This window comes from Chiloscyllium punctatum, chromosome 3 (genome assembly GCF_047496795.1).
Source record: "Chiloscyllium punctatum isolate Juve2018m chromosome 3, sChiPun1.3, whole genome shotgun sequence".
Classification (NCBI taxonomy): domain Eukaryota; kingdom Metazoa; phylum Chordata; class Chondrichthyes; order Orectolobiformes; family Hemiscylliidae; genus Chiloscyllium; species Chiloscyllium punctatum.
In genome coordinates, this window is record NC_092741.1 from 7942707 (window position 1) to 7967855 (window position 25149).

At 44.4% G+C, this 25149-nt stretch overlaps 1 protein-coding gene across 1 annotated transcript in view; it reads right to left on the reverse strand.

Moving 5' to 3' along the window:
- LOC140453915 (MAM domain-containing glycosylphosphatidylinositol anchor protein 1) overlaps positions 1-25149 on the reverse strand; it is a gene marked incomplete at its 5' end in the record, with an annotated part of 218563 nt that overhangs the window by 7617 nt on the left and 185797 nt on the right. The window contains one exon of the mRNA XM_072548772.1: positions 1872-2201. Within this exon, the coding sequence (XP_072404873.1) occupies positions 1872-2201 (330 nt within the window). The remainder of the gene's footprint in view (positions 1-1871; positions 2202-25149) is intronic.

Here is a 25149-nt window from a genome sequence, read left to right on the forward strand (position 1 = left end):
GGGGGTGGGGGGTGTGTGTGTGAGGGTGTGTGTGTGGGGGTGTGTGTGGGGGTGGGGGTGTGTGTGTGAGGGTGTGTGTGAGGGTGTGTGTGTGGGTGTGTGTGAGTGTGTGAGGGTGTGTGAGGGTGTGTGTGAGGGGGTGTGTGTGAGGGTGTGTGTGAGGGTGTGTGTGTGGGTGTGTGTGTGAGGGTGTGTGAGGGGTGTGTGTAAGGGGGTGTGTGTGAGGGTGTGTGTGAGGGTGTGTGTGTGGGGGTGTGTGTGAGGGTGTGTGTGAGGGGGTGTGTGTGAGGGTGTGTGTGAGGGTGTGTGTGGGGGTGTGTGTGAGGGTGTGTGTGAGGGGGTGTGTCTGAGGGTGTGTGTGAGGGTGTGTGTGGGGGTGTGTGTGTGGGAGTGTGTGTGTGTGGGGGGGGTGTGTGAGGGTGTGAGGGTGTGTGTGGGGGTGTGTGAGGGTGTGTGTGTGTGAGGGTGTGTGTGTGGGAGTGTGTGTGAGGGTGTGTGTGAGGGTGTGTGTGGGGGTGTGTGTGAGGGTGTGTGTGAGGGTGTGTGTGTGAGGGGTGTGTGTGAGGGTGTGTGTGGGGATGTGTGTGGGGGTGTGTGTGTGGGTGTGTGTGGGGTGTGTGTGTGGGTGTGTGTGTGTGTGTGTGTGTGGGGTGTGTGTGAGGGGTGTGTGTGGGGGTGTGTGGTGAGGGGTGTGTGTGAGGGTGTGTGTGTGAGGGTGTGTGTGAGGGTGTGTGTGAGGGTGTGTGTGGGGGGGTGTGTGTGGGGGGTGTGTGTGAGGGTGTGTGTGTGGGGTGTGTGTGAGGGTGTGTGTGTGGGGGTGTGTGTGGGGTGTGTGTGGGGGTGTTGGTGGGGTGTGTGTGAGGGTGTGTGTGAGGGTGTGTGTGGGGTGTGTGTGTGGGGGTGTGTGTGTGGGGGTGTGGGTGGTGTGTGAGGGTGTGTGTGGGGGGTGGGTGTGTGGGGGTGTGTGGTGGGGGGTGTGTGGTGGGGGTGTGTGGTGGGGGTGTGTGGTGTGTGGGGGTGTGTGTGGGGGTGTGTGTGGGGTGTGTGGGTGTGTGTGTGTGTGTGTGAGGGTGTGTGTGAGGGGGGTGTGGGGGTGTGTGTGAGGGGTGGGTGGGGGGGTGTGTGTGGGGGGGTGTGTGTGTGTGTGTGAGGGTGTGTGTGGGGTGTGTGTGGGGGTGTGTGTGTGGGGGTGTGTGTGTGGGGGGGGTGTGTGTGGGGTGGTGTGGGGGGGTGTGTGTGTGGGTGGGTGTGTGTGGGTGTTTGGGGGGGGGTGTGGTGGGGGGTGTGTGTGAGGGTGGTGTGTGGGGTGTGTGGGGGGTGTGTGTGTGTGTGGTGTGTGTGGGGTGTGTGTGAGGGGGTGGTGAGGGTGTGTGTGGGGGTGTGTGGGTGTGTGTGTGTGTGTGTGTGTGGTGTGAGGGTGGTGTGTGGGGTGTGGTGGGTGGGGTGTGTGTGTGTGGGTGTGTGTGAGGGTGTGTGTGGGGTGGGGTGTGTGGGGGTGTGTGTGGGTGTGGTGTGGGGTGTGTGTGTGGGGGTGTGTGTGGGGGTGTGTGTGTGGGGGGTGTGTGGGGGTGTGTGTGGGTGTGTGGTGTGTGTGTGTGAGGGTGTGTGTGGGGGGTGTGAGGGTGTGTGTGAGGGTGTGTGTGAGGGTGTGTGTGTGGGGGTGTGTGTGAGGGTGTGTGTGTGGGGGTGTGTGAGGGTGTGTGTGGGTGGTGTGTGTGTGGTGTGTGTGTGTGAGGGTGTGTGTGAGGGGGTGTGTGAGGGTGCGTGTGAGGGTGTCTGTGTGGGGGTGTGTGTATGTGGGGGTGGGGGTGTGTGAGGGGGTGTGTGAGGGGGTGTGTGAGGGTGTCTGTGTGGCGGGGGGTGCCCCTTACCGATGTTGGTGGAGATGTTCACATCGAGACTGATATCTGGCACGGCCTGGTTCTGTAATGAGGCCACACACGTGTACGTGGCTGAGTCCGAGAACCTCATGTCGATAATGTCCAAGCTGCTGGTCCCAGCCTGGAACTCGGGGTCGTTCCGGGAGATAATGATCCGGTTACTGGTTCGGAGAGGTTTCCCGTTTTTATACCAGGTGTAGGTCAGCTCATCCTGGGGTACCGCCTCAACTTGGCACGATACCTTCACTTCACGGTTTAACTGGATCTTCTCATCATCGTGAAACGTATCCGGAGTGATCCAGAACCTTCCGTTAGTCAGCGCTGCACAACACGTGACATACAATTACTCACCACCATTATAACCAGATAAACCAGACCCAGTTACACCCTAACCAGATAAACCAGACCCAGTCACACCATAACCAGATAAACCAGATCCAGTCGCACTGTAACCAGTTAATCCAGACCCAGTCACACCGTAACCAGTTAATCCAGACCCAGTTACACCCTAACCAGATAAACCAGACCCAGTCACATTGTAACCAGTTAAACCAGATCCAGTTGCACTGTAACCAGTTAAACCAGAGCAGTCGCACTGTAACCAGTTAATCCAGACCCAGTCACACCGTAACCAGATAAACCAGATCCAGTCGCACTGTAACCAGATAAACCAGACCCAGTCACACTGTAAGTAACACAATGGCCAGATAAATCAGAATAATTCACATTGAAACCAGATAAAGCAGCCCCACCCACACAGTAATTATCTTCATAACCAGCTTAAACAAGACAGACTCACAGTGTAACCAGATGAACAAGACCCAGTCACACTATAGCCAGATACACCTGACCCAATTACACTTTAACTAACGCCATAACCAGAGAAACCAGACCCAGTCACACTGTAATCAACACTATAACCAGAGTAACCACAACAAGTTACACTGTAACTAACATCAAACCAGGATACACCAAACAAAGTCATACTGTAACCAGTTAAACCAGACCTAGACCACAGCATGACTAGCATTAACAGTGTGACGGGGATTAACAGAGTGATGGGGATTAACAGAGTGATGGAGATTAACAGTGTGATGGAGATTAACAGTGTGATGGGGATTAACAGAGTGATTGAGATTAACAGTGTGATGGTGATTAACAGTGTGATGGGGATTAACAGAGTGATGGGGATTAACAGTGTGATGGAGATTAACAGTGTGATGGGGATTAACAGAGTGATGGAGATTAACAGTGTGATGGGGATTAACAGTGTGATGAGGATTAACAGAGTGATGGGGATTAACAGTGTGATGGAGATTAACAGTGTGATGGGGATTAACAGTGTGATGGGGATTAACAGTGTGATGGAGATTAACAGAGTGATGGGGATTAACAGAGTGATGGGGATTAACAGTGTGATGGGGATTAACAGAGTGATGGGGATTAACAGTGTGATGGGGATTAACAGTGTGATGGAGATTAACAGAGTGATGGGGATTAACAGTGTGATGGGGATTAACAGAGTGATGGGGATTAACAGTGTGATGGAGATTAACAGTGTGATGGAGATTAACAGAGTGATGGGGATTAACAGAGTGATGGGGATTAACAGTGTGATGGGGATTAACAGTGTGATGGAGATTAACAGAGTGATGGGGATTAACAGTGTGATGGGGATTAACAGTGTGACGGGGATTAACAGTGTGATGGAGATTAACAGAGTGATGGGGATTAACAGTGTGATGGAGATTAACAGAGTGATGGGGATTAACAGTGTGATGGGGATTAACAGAGTGATGGAGATTAACAGTGTGATGGAGATTAACAGAGTGATGGGGATTAACAGTGTGATGGGGATTAACAGTGTGATGGAGATTAACAGAGTGATGGAGATTAACAGAGTGATGGGGATTAACAGTGTGATGGGGATTAACAGAGTGATGGAGATTAACAGTGTGATGGGGATTAAGAGTGTGATGGGGATTAACAGAGTGATGGGGATTAACAGTGTGATGGGGATTAACAGTGTGATGGAGATTAACAGTGTGATGGGGATTAACAGAGTGATGGAGATTAACAGTGTGATGGAGATTAACAGTGTGATGGGGATTAACAGTGTGATGGGGATTAACAGTGTGATGGAGATTAACAGAGTGACGGGGATTAACAGTGTGATGGAGATTAACAGAGTGATGGAGATTAACAGTGTGATGGGGATTAACAGAGTGATGGAGATTAACAGTGTGATGGGGATTAACAGAGTGATGGGGATTAACAGTGTGATGGAGATTAACAGTGTGATGGGGATTAACAGAGTGATGGAGATTAACAGTGTGATGGGGATTAACAGAGTGATGGAGATTAACAGAGTGATGGAGATTAACAGTGTGATGGGGATTAACAGAGTGATGGGGATTAACAGTGTGATGGAGATTAACAGTGTGACGGGGATTAACAGTGTGATGGGGATTAACAGAGTGATGGAGATTAACAGAGTGATGGAGATTAACAGTGTGATGGGGATTAACAGAGTGATGGAGATTAACAGTGTGACGGGTATTAACAGTGTGATGGGGATTAACAGAGTGATGGAGATTAACAGAGTGATGGGGATTAACAGAGTGATGGAGATTAACAGTGTGACGGGTATTAACAGTGTGATGGGGATTAACAGAGTGATGGGGATTAACAGTGTGATGGGGATTAACAGTGTGATGGAGATTAACAGAGTGATGGGGATTAACAGTGTGATGAGGATTAACAGTGTGATGGAGATTAACAGAGTGATGGGGATTAACAGAGTTATGGGGATTAACAGTGTGATGGAGATTAACAGTGTGATGGGGATTAACAGTGTGATGGAGATTAACAGAGTGATGGGGATTAACAGTGTGATGGGGATTAACAGAGTGATGGAGATTAACAGTGTGTATGGGGATTAACAGTGTGATGGAGATTAACAGAGTGATGGGGATTAACAGTGTGATGGGGATTAACAGTGTGATGGAGATTAACAGAGTGATGGAGATTAACAGTGTGATGGGGATTAACAGTGTGATGGGGATTAACAGAGTGATGGGGATTAACAGTGTGATGGGGATTAACAGAGTGATGGAGATTAACAGTGTGATGGGGATTAACAGAGTGACGGGGATTAACAGTGTGATGGGGATTAACAGTGTGATGGGGATTAACAGTGTGATGGGGATTAACAGAGTGATGGGGATTAACAGAGTGATGGGGATTAACAGTGTGATGGGGATTAACAATTGTGATGGAGATTAACAGAGTGATGGAGATTAACAGTGTGATGGGGATTAACAGAGTGATGGAGATTAACAGTGTGATGGGGATTAACAGTGTGATTGGGATTAACAGTGTGATGGGGATTAACAGTGTGATGGGGATTAACAGAGTGATGGGGATTAACAGTGTGATGGGGATTCACAGTGTGATGGGGATTAACAGTGTGATGGGGATTAACAGAGTGATGGAGATTAACAGTGTGATGGGGATTAACAGTGTGATTGGGATTAACAGTGTGATGGGGATTAACAGTGTGATGGGGATTAACAGAGTGATGGGGATTAACAGTGTGATGGGGATTCACAGTGTGATGTGGATTAACAGTGTGATGGGGATTAACAGAGTGATGGAGATTAACAGAGTGATGGAGATTAACAGAGTGATGGGGATTAACAGTGTGATGGAGATTAACAGTGTGATGGGGATTAACAGAGTGATGGAGATTAACAGTGTGATGAGGATTAACAGTGTGATGGGTATTAACAGTGTGATGGGGATTAACTGTGTGATGGGGATTAACAGAGTGATGGAGATTAACAGTGTGATGGGGATTAACAGTGTGACGGGGATTAACAGAGTGATGCGGATTAACAGTGTGATGGAGATTAACAGTGTGATGGAGATTAACAGTGTGATGGGGATTAACAGTGTGATGTAGATTAACAGTGTGATGGAGATTAACAGTGTGATGGGGATTAACAGTGTGATGGGGATTAACAGTGTGATGGAGATTAACAGAGTGATGGGGATTAACAGAGTGATGGAGATTAACAGAGTGACGGGGATTAACAGTGTGATGGAGATTAACAGAGTGATGGGGATTAACAGTGTGATGGGGATTAACAGAGTGATGGGGATTAACAGTGTGATGGGGATTAACAGAGTGATGGGGATTAACAGTGTGATTGGGATTAACAGAGTGATGGGGATTAACAGTGTGATGGAGATTAACAGTGTGATGGGGATTAACAGTGTGATGGAGATTAACAGTGTGATGGGGATTAACAGAGTGATGGGGATTAACAGTGTGATGGGGATTAACAGAGTGATGGGGATTAACAGAGTGATGGGTATTAACAGTGTGATGGAGATTAACAGTGTGATGGGGATTAACAGTGTGATGGAGATTTACAGAGTGATGGGGATTAACAGTGTGATGGGGATTAACAGAGTGATGGAGATTAACAGTGTGATGGGGATTAACAGTGTGATGGAGATTAACAGTGTGATGGGGATTAACAGTGTGATGGGGATTAACAGAGTGATGGACATTAACAGTGTGATGGAGATTAACAGTGTGATGGGGATTAACAGTGTGATGGGGATTAACAGAGTGATGGGGATTAACAGTGTGATGGGGATTAACAGAGTGATGGGGATTAACAGAGTGATGGAGATTAACAGTGTGACGGGTATTAACAGTGTGATGGGGATTAACAGAGTGATGGAGATTAACAGAGTGATGGGGATTAACAGAGTGATGGAGATTAACAGTGTGATGGGGATTAACAGTGTGATGGGGATTAACAGAGTGATGGGGATTAACAGAGTGATGGAGATTAACAGTGTGATGGAGATTAACAGTGTGATGGGGATTAACAGAGTGATGGGGATTAACAGAGTGATGGGGATTAACAGTGTGATGGGGATTAACAGAGTGATGGGGATTAACAGAGTGATGGAGATTAACAGTGTGATGGAGATTAACAGTGTGATGGGGATTAACAGAGTGATGGGGATTAACAGTGTGATGGAGATTAACAGTGTGATGGGGATTAACAGAGTGACGGGGATTAACAGTGTGATGGAGATTAACAGTGTGATGGGGATTAACAGAGTGATGGGGATTAACAGTGTGATGGAGATTAACAGAGTGATGGGGATTAACAGTGTGATGGGGATTAACAGTGTGATGGAGATTAACAGAGTGATGGGGATTAACAGTGTGATGGGGATTAACAGTGTGATGGAGATTAACAGTGTGATGGGGATTAACAGTGTGATGGAGATTAACAGTGTGATGGGGATGAACAGTGTGATGGAGATTAACAGAGTGATGGGGATTAACAGTGTGATGAGGATTAACAGTGTGATGGAGATTAACAGAGTGATGGGGATTAACAGTGTGATGGGGATTAACAGTGTGATGGAGATTAACAGTGTGATGGGGATTAACAGTGTGATGGGGATTAACAGAGTGATGGAGATTAACAGTGTGATGGGGATTAACAGAGTGACGGGGATTAACAGAGTGATGGCGATTTACAGTGTGATGGAGATTAACAGTGTGATGGGGATTAACAGTGTGATGGGGATTAACAGAGTGATGGAGATTAACAGAGTGACGGAGATTAACAGAGTGACGGGGATTAACAGAGTGATGGCGATTAACAGTGTGATGGGGATTAACAGAGTTATGGGGATTAACAGTGTGATGGGGATTAACAGTGTGATGGGGATTAACAGTGTGATGGGGATTAACAGAGTGATGGAGATTAACAGTGTGATGGGGATTAACAGAGTGATGGAGATTAACAGTGTGATGGGGATTAACAGTGTGATGTGGATTAACAGAGTGATGGGGATTAACAGTGTGATGAGGATTAACAGAGTGATGGGGATTAACAGAGTGATGGGGATTAACAGTGTGATGGGGATTAACAGAGTGATGGGGATTAACAGTGTGATGGGGATTAACAGTGTGATGGGGATTAACAGAGTGATGGAGATTAACAGTGTGATGAGGATTAACAGAGTGATGGGGATTAACAGTGTGATGGGGATTAACACAGTGATGGAGATTAACAGTGTGATGGGGATTAACAGTGTGATGGGGATTAACAAAGTGATGGGGATTAACAGTGTGATGGGGATTAACAGAGTGATGGAGATTAACAGTGTGATGGAGATTAACAGAGTGATGGGGATTAACAGTGTGATGGAGATTAACAGAGTGATGGGGATTAACAGTGTGATGGGGATTAACAGAGTGATGGGGATTAACAGTGTGATGGGGATTAACAGAGTGATGGAGATTAACAGTGTGATGGAGATTAACAGTGTGATGGAGATTAACAGAGTGACGGGGATTAACAGTGTGATGGGGATTAACAGTGTGATGGAGATTAACAGTGTGATGGAGATTAACAGAGTGATGGGGATTAACAGTGTGATGGAGATTAACAGAGTGATGGGGATTAACAGTGTGATGGAGATTAACAGTGTGATGTGGATTAACAGTGTGATGGGGATTAACAGAGTGATGAGGATTAACAGAGTGATGGGGATTAACAGAGTGATGGAGATTAACAGAGTGATGGGGATTAACAGTGTGACGTAGATTAACAGTGTGATGGGGATTAACAGTGTGATGGGGATTAACAGTGTGATGGGGATTAACAGAGTGATGGAGATTAACAGTGTGATGGGGATTAACAGTGTGATGGGGATTAACAGTGTGATGGGGATTAACAGAGTGATGGAGATTAACAGAGTGACGGAGATTAACAGTGTGATGGGGATTAACAGTGTGATGGGGATTAACAGAGTGATGGGGATTAACAGTGTGATGGGGATTAACAGAGTGATGGAAATTAACAGTGTGATGGAGATAAACAGAGTGATGGGGATTAACAGTGTGATGGAGATTAACAGTGTGATGGAGATTAAAAGTGTGATGGAGATTAACAGTGTGATGAAGATTAACAGAGTGATGGGGATTAACAGTGTGATGGGGATTAACAGAGTGATGGGGATTAACAGTGTGATGGGGATTAACAGTGTGATGGGGATTAACAGAGTGATGGGGATTAACAGAGTGATGGGGATTAACAGTGTGATGGGGATTAACAGTGTGATGGGGATTAACAGAGTGATGGGGATTAACAGAGTGATGGAGATTAACAGTGTGATGGAGATTAACAGTGTGATGGGGATTAACAGAGTGATGGGGATTAACAGTGTGATGGAGATTAACAGTGTGATGGGGATTAACAGAGTGACGGGGATTAACAGTGTGATGGAGATTAACAGTGTGATGGGGATTAACAGAGTGATGGGGATTAACAGTGTGATGGAGATTAACAGAGTGATGGGGATTAACAGTGTGATGGGGATTAACAGTGTGATGGAGATTAACAGAGTGATGGAGATTAACAGTGTGATGGGGATTAACAGTGTGATGGAGATTAACAGTGTGATGGGGATGAACAGTGTGATGGAGATTAACAGAGTGATGGGGATTAACAGTGTGATGAGGATTAACAGTGTGATGGAGATTAACAGAGTGATGGGGATTAACAGTGTGATGGGGATTAACAGTGTGATGGAGATTAACAGTGTGATGGGGATTAACAGTGTGATGGGGATTAACAGAGTGATGGAGATTAACAGTGTGATGGGGATTAACAGAGTGACGGGGATTAACAGAGTGACGGCGATTTACAGTGTGATGGAGATTAACAGTGTGATGGGGATTAACAGTGTGATGGGGATTAACAGAGTGATGGAGATTAACAGAGTGATGGAGATTAACAGAGTGACGGGGATTAACAGAGTGATGGCGATTAACAGTGTGATGGGGATTAACAGAGTTATGGGGATTAACAGTGTGATGGGGATTAACAGAGTGATGGGGATTAACAGTGTGATGGGGATTAACAGTGTGATGGGGATTAACAGAGTGATGGAGATTAACAGTGTGATGGGGATTAACAGAGTGATGGAGATTAACAGTGTGATGGGGATTAACAGTGTGATGTGGATTAACAGAGTGATGGGGATTAACAGTGTGATGAGGATTAACAGAGTGATGGGGATTAACAGAGTGATGGGGATTAACAGTGTGATGGGGATTAACAGTGTGATGGGGATTAACAGAGTGATGGGGATTAACAGTGTGATGGGGATTAACAGTGTGATGGGGATTAACAGAGTGATGGAGATTAACAGTGTGATGAGGATTAACAGAGTGATGGGGATTAACAGTGTGATTGGGATTAACAGAGTGATGGAGATTAACAGTGTGATGGAGATTAACAGAGTGATGGGGATTAACAGTGTGATGGAGATTAACAGTGTGATGGAGATTAACAGAGTGATGGGGATTAACAGTGTGATGGGGATTAACAGAGTGATGGGGATTAACAGTGTGATGGGGATTAACAGAGTGATGGAGATTAACAGTGTGATGGAGATTAACAGTGTGATGGAGATTAACAGAGTGACGGGGATTAACAGTGTGATGGGGATTAACAGTGTGATGGGGATTAACAGTGTGATGGAGATTAACAGTGTGATGGAGATTAACAGAGTGATGGGGATTAACAGTGTGATGGAGATTAACAGAGTGATGGGGATTAACAGTGTGATGGAGATTAACAGAGTGATGGGGATTAACAGTGTGATGGAGATTAACAGTGTGATGTGGATTAACAGTGTGATGGGGATTAACAGAGTGATGAGGATTAACAGAGTGATGGGGATTAACAGAGTGATGGAGATTAACAGAGTGATGGGGATTAACAGTGTGACGTAGATTAACAGTGTGATGGGGATTAACAGTGTGATGGGGATTAACAGTGTGATGGGGATTAACAGAGTGATGGAGATTAACAGTGTGATGGGGATTAACAGTGTGATGGGGATTAACAGTGTGATGGGGATTAACAGAGTGATGGAGATTAACAGAGTGACGGAGATTAACAGTGTGATGGGGATTAACAGTGTGATGGGGATTAACAGAGTGATGGGGATTAACAGTGTGATGGGGATTAACAGAGTGATGGAAATTAACAGTGTGATGGAGATAAACAGAGTGATGGGGATTAACAGTGTGATGGAGATTAACAGTGTGATGGAGATTAAAAGTGTGATGGAGATTAACAGTGTGATGAAGATTAACAGAGTGATGGGGATTAACAGTGTGATGGGGATTAACAGTGTGATGGGGATTAACAGAGTGATGGGGATTAACAGTGTGATGGGGATTAACAGTGTGATGGGGATTAACACAGTGATGGGGATTAACAGTGTGATGGGGATTAACAGAGTGATGGGGATTAACAGTGTGATGGGGATTAACAGAGTGATGGAGATTAACAGTGTGACGGAGATTAACAGAGTGACGGGGATTAACAGTGTGATGGGGATTAACAGTGTGATGGAGATTAACAGTGTGACGGAGATTAACAGAGTGACGGGGATTAACAGTGTGATGGGGATTAACAGAGTGATGGAGATTAACAGTGTGATGGGGATTAACAGAGTGATGGAGATTAACAGTGTGATGGGGATTAACAGTGTGATGGGGATTAACAGAGTGATGGGGATTAACAGTGTGATGAGGATTAACAGAGTGATGGGGATTAACAGAGTGATGGGGATTAACAGTGTGATGGGGATTAACAGAGTGATGGAGATTAACAGTGTGATGGGGATTAACAGTGTGATGGGGATTAACAGAGTGATGGGGATTAACAGTGTGATGGGGATTAACAGTGTGATGGGGATTAACAGAGTGATGGAGATGAACAGTGTGATGAGGATTAACAGAGTGATGGGGATTAACAGTGTGATGGGGATTAACAGAGTGATGGAGATTAACAGTGTGATGGGGATTAACAGTGTGATGGGGATTAACAGAGTGATGGGGATTAACAGTGTGATGGGGATTAACAGAGTGATGGAGATTAACAGTGTGATGGAGATTAACAGAGTGATGGGGAATAACAGTGTGATGGAGATTAACAGTGTGATGGAGATTAACAGAGTGATGGGGATTAACAGTGTGATGGGGATTAACAGAGTGATGGGGATTAACAGTGTGATGGGGATTAACAGAGTGATGGAGATTAACAGTGTGATGGAGATTAACAGTGTGACGGAGATTAACAGAGTGACGGGGATTAACAGTGTGATGGGGATTAACAGTGTGATGGGGATTAACAGAGTGATGAGGATTAACAGAGTGATGGGGATTAACAGAGTGATGGAGATTAACAGAGTGATGGGGATTAACAGTGTGACGGAGATTAACAGTGTGATGGGGATTAATAGTGTGATGGGGATTAACAGTGTGATGGGGATTAACAGAGTGATGGAGATTAACAGTGTGATGGGGATTAACAGAGTGATGGAGATTAACAGTGTGATGGGGATTAACAGTGTGATGGGGATTAACAGAGTGATGGAGATTAACAGAGTGATGGAGATTAACAGTGTGATGGAGATTAACAGTGTGATGGAGATTAACAGAGTGACGGGGATTAACAGTGTGATGGGGATTAACAGTGTGATGGGGATTAACAGTGTGATGGGGATTAACAGTGTGATGGAGATTAACAGAGTGATGGGGATTAACAGTGTGATGGAGATTAACAGAGTGATGGGGATTAACAGTGTGATGGAGATTAACAGTGTGATGTGGATTAACAGTGTGATGGGGATTAACAGAGTGATGAGGATTAACAGAGTGATGGGGATTAACAGAGTGATGGAGATTAACAGAGTGATGGGGATTAACAGTGTGACGTAGATTAACAGTGTGATGGGGATTAACAGTGTGATGGGGATTAACAGTGTGATGGGGATTAACAGAGTGATGGAGATTAACAGTGTGATGGGGATTAACAGTGTGATGGGGATTAACAGTGTGATGGGGATTAACAGAGTGATGGAGATTAACAGAGTGACGGAGATTAACAGTGTGATGGGGATTAACAGTGTGATGGGGATTAACAGAGTGATGGGGATTAACAGTGTGATGGGGATTAACAGAGTGATGGAAATTAACAGTGTGATGGAGATAAACAGAGTGATGGGGATTAACAGTGTGATGGAGATTAACAGTGTGATGGAGATTAACAGTGTGATGGAGATTAACAGTGTGATGAAGATTAACAGTGTGATGGGGATTAACAGTGTGATGGGGATTAACAGTGTGATGGGGATTAACAGAGTGATGGGGATTAACAGTGTGATGGGGATTAACAGAGTGATGGGGATTAACACAGTGATGGGGATTAACAGTGTGATGGGGATTAACAGTGTGATGGGGATTAACAAAGTGATGGGGATTAACAGAGTGATGGGGATTAACAGTGTGATGGGGATTAACAGAGTGATGGAGATTAACAGTGTGACGGAGATTAACAGAGTGACGGGGATTAACAGTGTGATGGGGATTAACAGTGTGATGGAGATTAACAGTGTGACGGAGATTAACAGAGTGACGGGGATTAACAGTGTGATGGGGATTAACAGAGTGATGGAGATTAACAGTGTGATGGGGATTAACAGTGTGATGGGGATTAACAGAGTGATGGGGATTAACAGTGTGATGAGGATTAACAGAGTGATGGGGATTAACAGTGTGATGGGGATTAACAGTGTGATGGGGATTAACAGAGTGATGGAGATTAACAGTGTGATGGGGATTAACAGAGTGATGGAGATTAACAGTGTGATGGGGATTAACAGTGTGATGGGGATTAACAGTGTGATGGGGATTAACAGAGTGATGGAGATGAACAGTGTGATGAGGATTAACAGAGTGATGGGGATTAACAGTGTGATGGGGATTAACAGAGTGATGGAGATTAACAGAGTGATGGGGATTAACAGAGTGATGGGGATTAACAGTGTGATGGGGATTAACAGAGTGATGGAGATTAACAGTGTGATGGAGATTAACAGAGTGATGGGGATTAACAGTGTGATGGAGATTAACAGTGTGATGGAGATTAACAGAGTGATGGGGATTAACAGTGTGATGGGGATTAACAGAGTGATGGAGATTAACAGTGTGATGGAGATTAACAGTGTGACGGAGATTAACAGAGTGACGGGGATTAACAGTGTGATGGGGATTAACAGTGTGATGGAGATTAACAGTGTGATGGAGATTAACAGAGTGATGGGGATTAACAGTGTGATGGAGATTAACAGAGTGATGGGGATTAACAGTGTGATGGAGATTAACAGTGTGATGGGGATTAACAGTGTGATGGGGATTAACAGAGTGATGAGGATTAACAGAGTGATGGGGATTAACAGAGTGATGGAGATTAACAGAGTGATGGGGATTAACAGTGTGACGGAGATTAACAGTGTGATGGGGATTAACAGTGTGACGGGGATTAACAGTGTGATGGGGATTAACAGAGTGATGGAGATTAACAGTGTGATGGGGATTAACAGAGTGATGGAGATTAACAGTGTGATGGGGATTAACAGTGTGATGGGGATTAACAGTGTGATGGGGATTAACAGAGTGATGGAGATTAACAGTGTGATGAGGATTAACAGAGTGATGGGGATTAACAGTGTGATGGGGATTAATAGTGTGATGGAGATTAACAGTGTGATGGGGATTAACAGAGTGACGGGGATTAACAGAGTGATGGGGATTAACAGTGTGATGGGGATTAACAGAGTGATGGAGATTAACAGAGTGACGGAGATTAACAGTGTGATGGGGATTAACAGAGTGATGGGGATTAACAGTGTGATGAGGATTAACAGAGTGATGGGGATTAACAGTGTGATGGGGATTAACAGTGTGATGGGGATTAACAGAGTGATGGAGATTAACAGTGTGATGGGGATTAACAGAGTGATGGAGATTAACAGTGTGATGGGGATTAACAGTGTGATGGGGATTAACAGAGTGATGGGGATTAACAGTGTGATGGGGATTAACAGTGTGATGGGGATTAACAGAGTGATGGAGATGAACAGTGTGATGAGGATTAACAGAGTGATGGGGATTAACAGTGTGATGGGGATTAACAGAGTGATGGAGATTAACAGTGTGATGGGGAATAACAGTGTGATGGGGATTAACAGAGTGATGGGGATTAACAGTGTGATGGGGATTAACAGAGTGATGGAGATTAACAGTGTGATGGAGATTAACAGAGTGATGGGGATTAACAGTGTGATGGAGATTAACAGTGTGATGGAGATTAACAGAGTGATGGGGATTAACAGTGTGATGGGGATTAACAGAGTGATGGAGATTAACAGTGTGATGGAGATTAACAGTGTGACGGAGAATAACAGAGTGACGGGGATTAACAGTGTGATGGGGATTAACAGTGTGATGGAGATTAACAGTGTGATGGAGATTAACAGAGTGATGGGGATTAAACGTGTGATGGAGATTAACAGAGTGATGGGGATTAACAGTGTGATGGAGATTAACAGTGTGATGGGGATTAACAGTGTGATGGGGATTAACAGAGTGATGAGGATTAACAGAGTGATGGGGATTAACAGAGTGATGGAGATTAACAGAGTGATGGGGATTAACAGTGTGACGGAGATTAACAGTGTGATGGGGATTAACAGTGTGATGGGGATTAACAGAGTGATGGAGATTAACAGTGTGATGGGGATTAACAGAGTGATGGAGATTAACAGTGTGATGGGGATTAACAGTGTGATGGGGATTAACAGTGTGATGGGGATTAACAGAGTGATGGAGATTAACAGTGTGATGAGGATTAACAGAGTGATGGGGATTAACAGTGTGATGGGGATTAATAGTGTGATGGAGATTAACAGTGTGATGGGGATTAACAGAGTGACGGGGATTAACAGAGTGATGGGGATTAACAGTGTGATGGGGATTAACAGAGTGATGGAGATTAACAGAGTGACGGAGATTAACAGTGTGATGGGGATTAACAGTGTGATGGGGATTAACAGTGTGATGGGGATTAACAGAGTGACGGAGATTAGCAGTGTGATGGGGATTAACAGTGTGATGGGGATTAACAGAGTGATGGGGATTAACAGTGTGATGGGGATTAACAGAGTGATGGAGATTAACAGTGTGATGGAGATTAACAGAGTGATGGGGATTAACAGTGTGATGGAGATTAACAGTGTGATGGAGATTAACAGTGTGATGGGGATTAACAGAGTGATGGGGATTAACAGTGTGATGGGGATTAACAGAGTGATGGGGATTAACAGTGTGATGGGGATTAACAGAGTGATGGGGATTAAAAGTGTGATGGGGATTAACAGAGTGATGGGGATTAACAGTGTGATGGGGATTAACAGAGTGATGGAGATTAACAGTGTGATGGAGATTAACAGAGTGACGGGGATTAACAGTGTGATGGGGATTAACAGTGTGATGGAGATTAACAGTGTGATGGAGATTAACAGAGTGATGGGGATTAACAGTGTGATGGAGATTAACAGAGTGATGGGGATTAACAGTGTGATGGAGATTAACAGAGTGATGGGGATTAACAGTGTGTTGGAGATTAACAGAGTGATGGGGATTAACAGAGTGATGGAGATTAACAGTGTGATGGAGATTAACAGAGTGATGGGGATTAACAGTGTGATGGGGATTAACAGAGTGATGGGGATTAACAGAGTGATGGAGATTAACAGTGTGATGGAGATTAACAGTGTGATGGGGATTAACAGTGTGATGGAGATTAACAGTGTGATGGGGATTAACAGTGTGATGGGGATTAACAGTGTGATGGAGATTAACAGAGTGATGAGGATTAACAGTGTGATGGGGATCAACAGAGTGATGGGGATTAACAGTGTGATGGGGATTAACAGTGTGATGGGGATTAACAGAGTGATGGAGATTAACAGTGTGATGGAGATTAACAGTGTGATGGGGATTAACAGAGTGATGGCGATTAACAGTGTGATGGGGATTAACAGAGTGATGGAGATTAACAGAGTGATGGGGATTAACAGTGTGATGGGGATTAACAGAGTGATGGGGATTAACAGTGTGATGGGGATTAACAGAGTGATGGAGATTAACAGTGTGATGGGGATTAACAGTGTGATGGGGATTAACAGTGTGATGGGGATTAACAGAGTGATGGAGATTAACAGAGTGACGGATATTAACAGTGTGATGGGGATTAACAGTGTGATGGGGATTAACAGAGTGATGGGGATTAACAGTGTGATGGGGATTAACAGAGTGATGGAAATTAACAGTGTGATGGAGATAAACAGAGTGATGGGGATTAACAGTGTGATGGAGATTAACAGTGTGATGGAGATTAACAGTGTGATGGAGATTAACAGTGTGATGAAGATTAACAGAGTGATGGGGATTAACAGTGTGATGGGGATTAACAGAGTGATGGGGATTAACAGTGTGATGGGGATTAACAGAGTGATGGGGATTAACACAGTGATGGGGATTAACAGTGTGATGGGGATTAACAGAGTGATGGGGATTAACAGTGTGATGGGGATTAACAGAGTGATGGGGATTAACAGAGTGATGGGGATTAACAGTGTGATGGGGATTAACAGAGTGATGGAGATTAACAGTGTGACGGAGATTAACAGAGTGACGGGGATTAACAGTGTGATGGGGATTAACAGTGTGATGGAGATTAACAGTGTGACGGAGATTAACAGAGTGACGGGGATTAACAGTGTGATGGGGATTAACAGAGTGATGGAGATTAACAGTGTGATGGGGATTAACAGAGTGATGGAGATTAACAGTGTGATGGGGATTAACAGTGTGATGGGGATTAACAGAGTGATGGGGATTAACAGTGTGATGAGGATTAACAGAGTGATGGGGATTAACAGAGTGATGGGGATTAACAGTGTGATGGGGATTAACAGAGTGATGGAGATTAACAGTGTGATGGGGATTAACAGAGTGATGGAGATTAACAGTGTGATGGGGATTAACAGTGTGATGGGGATTAACAGAGTGATGGGGATTAACAGTGTGATGGGGATTAACAGTGTGATGGGGATTAACAGAGTGATGGAGATGAACAGTGTGATGAGGATTAACAGAGTGATGGGGATTAACAGTGTGATGGGGATTAACAGAGTGATGGAGATTAACAGTGTGATGGGGATTAACAGTGTGATGGGGATTAACAGAGTGATGGGGATTAACAGTGTGATGGGGATTAACAGAGTGATGGAGATTAACAGTGTGATGGAGATTAACAGAGTGATGGGGATTAACAGTGTGATGGAGATTAACAGTGTGATGGGGATTAACAGTGTGATGGAGATTAACAGAGTGATGGGGATTAACAGTGTGATGGGGATTAACAGAGTGATGGGGATTAACAGTGTGATGGGGATTAACAGAGTGATGGAGATTAACAGTGTGATGGAGATTAACAGTGTGACGGAGATTAACAGAGTGACGGGGATTAACAGTGTGATGGGGATTAACAGTGTGATGGGGATTAACAGTGTGATGGAGATTAACAGTGTGATGGAGATTAACAGAGTGATGGGGATTAACAGTGTGATGGAGATTAACAGAGTGATGGGGATTAACAGTGTGATGGAGATTAACAGAGTGATGGGGATTAACAGTGTGATGGAGATTAACAGTGTGATGGGGATTAACAGTGTGATGGGGATTAACAGAGTGATGAGGATTAACAGAGTGATGGGGATTAACAGAGTGATGGAGATTAACAGAGTGATGGGGATTAACAGTGTGACGGAGATTAACAGTGTGATGGGGATTAACAGTGTGATGGGGATTAACAGTGTGATGGGGATTAACAGAGTGATGGAGATTAACAGTGTGATGGGGATTAACAGTGTGATGGGGATTAACAGAGTGATGGAGATTAACAGTGTGATGGGGATTAACAGTGTGATGGGGATTAATAGAGTGATGGAGATTAACAGTGTGATGAGGATTAACAGAGTGATGGGGATTAACAGTGTGATGGGGATTAATAGAGTGATGGAGATTAACAGTGTGATGGGGATTAACAGAGTGACGGGGATTAACACAGTGATGGGGATTAACAGAGTGATGGGGATTAACAGTGTGATGGGGATTAACAGAGTGATGGAGATTAACAGAGTGACGGAGATTAACAGTGTGATGGGGATTAACAGTGTGATGGGGATTAACAGAGTGATGGGGATTAACAGTGTGATGGGGATTAACAGTGTGATGGGGATTAACAGAGTGACGGAGATTAACAGACTGACGGAGATTAGCAGTGTGACGGGGATTAACAGTGTGATGGGGATTAACAGAGTGATGGGGATTAACAGTGTGATGGGGATTAACAGAGTGATGGAGATTAACAGTGTGATGGAGATTAACAGAGTGATGGGGATTAACAGTGTGATGGAGATTAACAGTGTGATGGAGATTAACAGTGTGATGGGGATTAACAGAGTGATGGGGATTAACAGTGTGATGGGGATTAACAGTGTGATGGGGATTAACAGTGTGATGGAGATTAACAGAGTGATGGAGATTAACAGTGTGATGGGGATTAACAGTGTGATGGGGATTAACAGAGTGATGGGGATTAACAGAGTGATGGAGATTAACAGTGTGATGGAGATTAACAGAGTGACGGGGATTAACAGTGTGATGGGGATTAACAGTGTGATGGAGATTAACAGTGTGATGGAGATTAACAGAGTGATGGGGATTAACAGTGTGTTCGAGATTAACAGAGTGATGGGGATTAACAGAGTGATGGAGATTAACAGTGTGATGGAGATTAACAGAGTGATGGGGATTAACAGTGTGATGGGGATTAACAGAGTTATGGGGATTAACAGTGTGATGGGGATTAACAGAGTGATGGGGATTAACAGAGTGATGGAGATTAACAGTGTGATGGAGATTAACAGTGTGATGGGGATTAACAGTGTGATGGAGATTAACAGAGTGATGAGGATTAACAGTGTGATGGGGATTAACAGAGTGATGGGGATTAACAGTGTGATGAGGATTAACAGTGTGATGGGGATTAACAGAGTGATGGGGATTAACAGTGTGATGGGGATTAACAGAGTGATGGAGATTAACAGTGTGATGGAGATTAACAGAGTGATGGGGATTAACAGTGTGATGGAGATTAACAGTGTGATGGAGATTAACAGAGTGATGGGGATTAACAGTGTGATGGGGATTAACAGAGTGATGGGGATTAACAGTGTGATGGGGATTAACAGAGTGATGGAGATTAACAGTGTGATGGAGATTAACAGTGTGACGGAGATTAACAGAGTGACGGGGATTAACAGTGTGATGGGGATTAACAGTGTGATGGAGATTAACAGTGTGATGGAGATTAACAGAGTGATGGGGATTAACAGTGTGATGGAGATTAACAGAGTGATGGGGATTAACAGTGTGATGGAGATTAACAGAGTGATGGGGATTAACAGTGTGATGGAGATTAACAGTGTGATGGGGATTAACAGTGTGATGGGGATTAACAGAGTGATGAGGATTAACAGAGTGATGGGGATTAACAGAGTGATGGAGATTAACAGAGTGATGGGGATTAACAGTGTGACGGGGATTAACAGTGTGATGGGGATTAACAGTGTGATGGGGATTAACAGAGTGATGGAGATTAACAGTGTGATGGGGATTAACAGTGTGATGGGGATTAACAGTGTGATGGGGATTAACAGAGTGATGGAGATTAACAGTGTGATGAGGATTAACAGAGTGATGGGGATTAACAGTGTGATGGGGATTAATAGAGTGATGGAGATTAACAGTGTGATGGGGATTAACAGAGTGACGGGGATTAACAGAGTGATGGGGATTAACAGAGTGATGGGGATTAACAGTGTGATGGGGATTAACAGAGTGATGGAGATTAACAGAGTGACGGAGATTAACAGTGTGATGGGGATTAACAGTGTGATGGGGATTAACAGAGTGATGGGGATTAACAGTGTGATGGGGATTAACAGTGTGATGGGGATTAACAGAGTGACGGAGATTAACAGACTGACGGAGATTAGCAGTGTGATGGGGATTAACAGTGTGATGGGGATTAACAGAGTGATGGGGATTAACAGTGTGATGGGGATTAACAGAGTGATGGAGATTAACAGTGTGATGGAGATTAACAGAGTGATGGGGATTAACAGTGTGATGGAGATTAACAGTGTGATGGAGATTAACAGTGTGATGGGGATTAACAGAGTGATGGGGATTAACAGTGTGATGGGGATTAACAGAGTGATGGGGATTAACAGTGTGATGGGGATTAACAGTGTGATGGGGATTAACAGAGTGATGGAGATTAACAGTGTGATGGGGATTAACAGTGTGATGGGGATTAACAGAGTGATGGGGATTAACAGAGTGATGGAGATTAACAGTGTGATGGAGATTAACAGAGTGACGGGGATTAACAGTGTGATGGGGATTAACAGTGTGATGGAGATTAACAGTGTGATGGAGATTAACAGAGTGATGGGGATTAACAGAGTGATGGAGATTAACAGAGTGATGGGGATTAACAGTGTGATGGAGATTAACAGAGTGATGGGGATTAACAGTGTGTTGGAGATTAACAGAGTGATGGGGATTAACAGAGTGATGGAGATTAACAGTGTGATGGAGATTAACAGAGTGATGGGGATTAACAGTGTGATGGGGATTAACAGAGTTATGGGGATTAACAGTGTGATGGGGATTAACAGAGTGATGGGGATTAACAGAGTGATGGAGATTAACAGTGTGATGGAGATTAACAGTGTGATGGGGATTAACAGTGTGATGGAGATTAACAGTGTGATGGAGATTAACAGAGTGATGGGGATTAACAGTGTGATGGGGATTAACAGAGTTATGGGGATTAACAGTGTGATGGGGATTAACAGAGTGATGGGGATTAACAGTGTGATGAGGATTAACAGTGTGATGGGGATTAACAGAGTGATGGAGATTAACAGTGTGATGGGGATTAACAGTGTGATGGGGATTAACACAGTGATGGCGATTAACAGTGTGATGGGGATTAACAGAGTGATGGGGATTAACAGTGTGATGGGGATAAACAGAGTGATGGAGATTAACAGTGTGATGGAGATTAACAGTGTGATGGGGATTAACAGAGTGATGGAGATTAACAGTGTGATGGAGATTAACAGAGTGATGGGGATTAACAGTGTGATGCGGATTAACAGAGTTATGGGGATTAACAGTGTGATGGGGATTAACAGAGTGATGGGGATTAACAGTGTGATGAGGATTAACAGTGTGATGGGGATTAACAGAGTGATGGAGATTAACAGTGTGATGGGGATTAACAGTGTGATGGGGATTAACACAGTGATGGCGATTAACAGTGTGATGGGGATTAACAGAGTGATGGGGATTAACAGTGTGATGGGGATTAACAGAGTGATGGAGATTAACAGTGTGATGGGGATTAACAGAGTGATGGAGATTAACAGAGTGATGGGGATTAACAGTGTGATGGGGATTAACAGAGTGATGGGGATTAACAGTGTGATGGGGATTAACAGAGTGATGGGGATTAACAGTGTGATGGGGATTAACAGAGTGATGGAGATTAACAGAGTGATGGGGATTAACAGAGTGATGGGGATTAACAGAGTGATGGGGATTAACAGTGTGATGGGGATTAACAGAGTGATGGGGATTGACAGAGTGATGGAGATTAACAGTGTGATGGGGATTGACAGAGTGATGGAGATTAACAGTGTGATGGGGATTAACAGTGTGATGGAGATTAACAGTGTGACGGGGATTAACAGTGTGACGGGGATTAACAGAGTGACGGGGATTAACAGAGTGATGGGGATTAACAGTGTGATGGGGATTAACAGTGTGATGGAGATTAACAGTGTGACGGGGATTAACAGTGTGATGGAGATTAACAGTGTGATGGGGATTAACAGTGTGATGGCGATTAACAGTGTGATGGAGATTAACAGTGTGATGGGGATTAACAGAGTGATGGAGATTAACAGTCTGATGGGGATTAACAGTGTGATGGGGATTAACAGTGTGATGGGGATTAACAGAGTGATGGAGATTAACAGTGTGATGGGCATTAACAGAGTGATAGGGATTAACAGTGTGATGGGGATTAACAGAGTGATGGGGATTAACAGAGTGATGGAGATTAACAGAGTGATGGAGATTAACAGTGTGATGGGGATTAACCGAGTGATGGGGATTAACAGTGTGATGGGGATTAACAGAGTGATGGGGATTAACAGTGTGACGGGGATTAACAGAGTGACGGGGATTAACAGTGTGATGGGGATTAACACTGTGACGGGGATTAACAGAGTGATGGAGATTAAGTGTGATGGGGATTAACAGTGTGATGGGGATTAACAGTGTGATGGGGATTAACAGAGTGATGGGGATTAACAGTGTGATGGGGATTAACAGAGTGATGGGGATTAACAGTGTGATGGGGATTAACAGAGTGATGGGGATTAACAGTGTGATGGGGATTAACAGAGTGATGGGGATTAACAGTGTGATGGGGATTAACAGAGTGATGGGGATTAACAGAGTGATGGAGATTAACAGTGTGATGGGGATTAACAGTGTGATTGGGATTAACAGTGTGATGGGGATTAACAGTGAGATGGGGATTAACAGAGTGATGGGGATTAACAGTGTGATGGGGATTAACAGAGTGATGGGGATTAACAGTGTGATGGGGATTAACAGAGTGACGGGGATTAACAGTATGATGGAGATTAACAGTGTGATGGGGATTAACAGTGTGATGGGGATTAACAGAGTGATGGGGATTAACAGAGTGATGGAGATTAACAGAGTGATGGGGATTAACAGTGTGATGGAGATTAACAGAGTGATGGGGATTAACAGAGTGACGGGGATTAACAGAGTGACGGGGATTAACAGTGTGATGGGGATTAACAGAGTGATGGGGATTAACAGTGTGATGAGGATTAACAGTGTGATGGAGATTAACAGAGTGATGGGGATTAACAGAGTGATGGGGATTAACAGTGTGACGGGGATTAACAGAGTGACGGGGATTAACAGTGTGATGGAGATTAACAGTGTGACGGGGATTAACAGAGTGATGGGGATTAACAGTGTGATGGGGATTAACAGTGTGATGGGGATTAACAGAGTGATGGGGATTAACAGTGTGATGGGGATTAACAGAGTGATGGAGATTAACAGTGTGATGGGGATTAACAGAGTGATGGGGATTAACAGTGTGATGGGGATTAACAGAGTGATGGAGATTAACAGTGTGATGGAGATTAACAGAGTGATGGGGATTAACAGTGTGATGGAGATTAACAGTGTGATGGAGATTAACAGAGTGATGGGGATTAACAGTGTGATGGGGATTAACAGAGTGATGGGGATTAACAGTGTGATGGGGATTAACAGAGTGATGGAGATTAACAGTGTGATGGGGATTAACAGTGTGATGGAGATTAACAGTGTGATGGAGATTAACAGAGTGATGGGGATTAACAGTGTGATGGAGATTAACAGAGTGATGGGGATTAACAGTGTGATGGAGATTAACAGAGTGATGGGGATTAACAGTGTGTTGGAGATTAACAGAGTGATGGGGATTAACAGAGTGATGGAGATTAACAGTGTGATTGAGATTAACAGAGTGATGGGGATTAACAGTGTGATGGGGATTAACAGAGTGATGGGGATTAACAGTGTGATGGGGATTAACAGAGTGATGGGGATTGACAGAGTGATGGAGATTAACAGTGTGATGGGGATTAACAGAGTGATGGAGATTAACAGTGTGATGGGGATTAACAGTGTGATGGAGATTAACAGTGTGACGGGGATTAACAGTGTGACGGGGATTAACAGAGTGATGGGGATTAACAGAGTGATGGAGATAAACAGAGTGATGGAGATTAACAGTGTGATGGGGATTAACAGAGTGATGGGGATTAACAGTGTGATGGGGATTAACAGAGTGATGGGGATTAACAGTGTGATGGGGATTAACAGAGTGACGGGGATTAACAGTGTGACGGGGATTAACAGAGTGACGGGGATTAACAGAGTGATGGAGATTAACAGAGTGATGGGGATTAACAGAGTGATGGGGATTAACAGTGTGATGGGGATTAACAGAGTGACGGGGATTAACAGTGTGACGGGGATTAACAGAGTGACGGGGATTAACAGAGT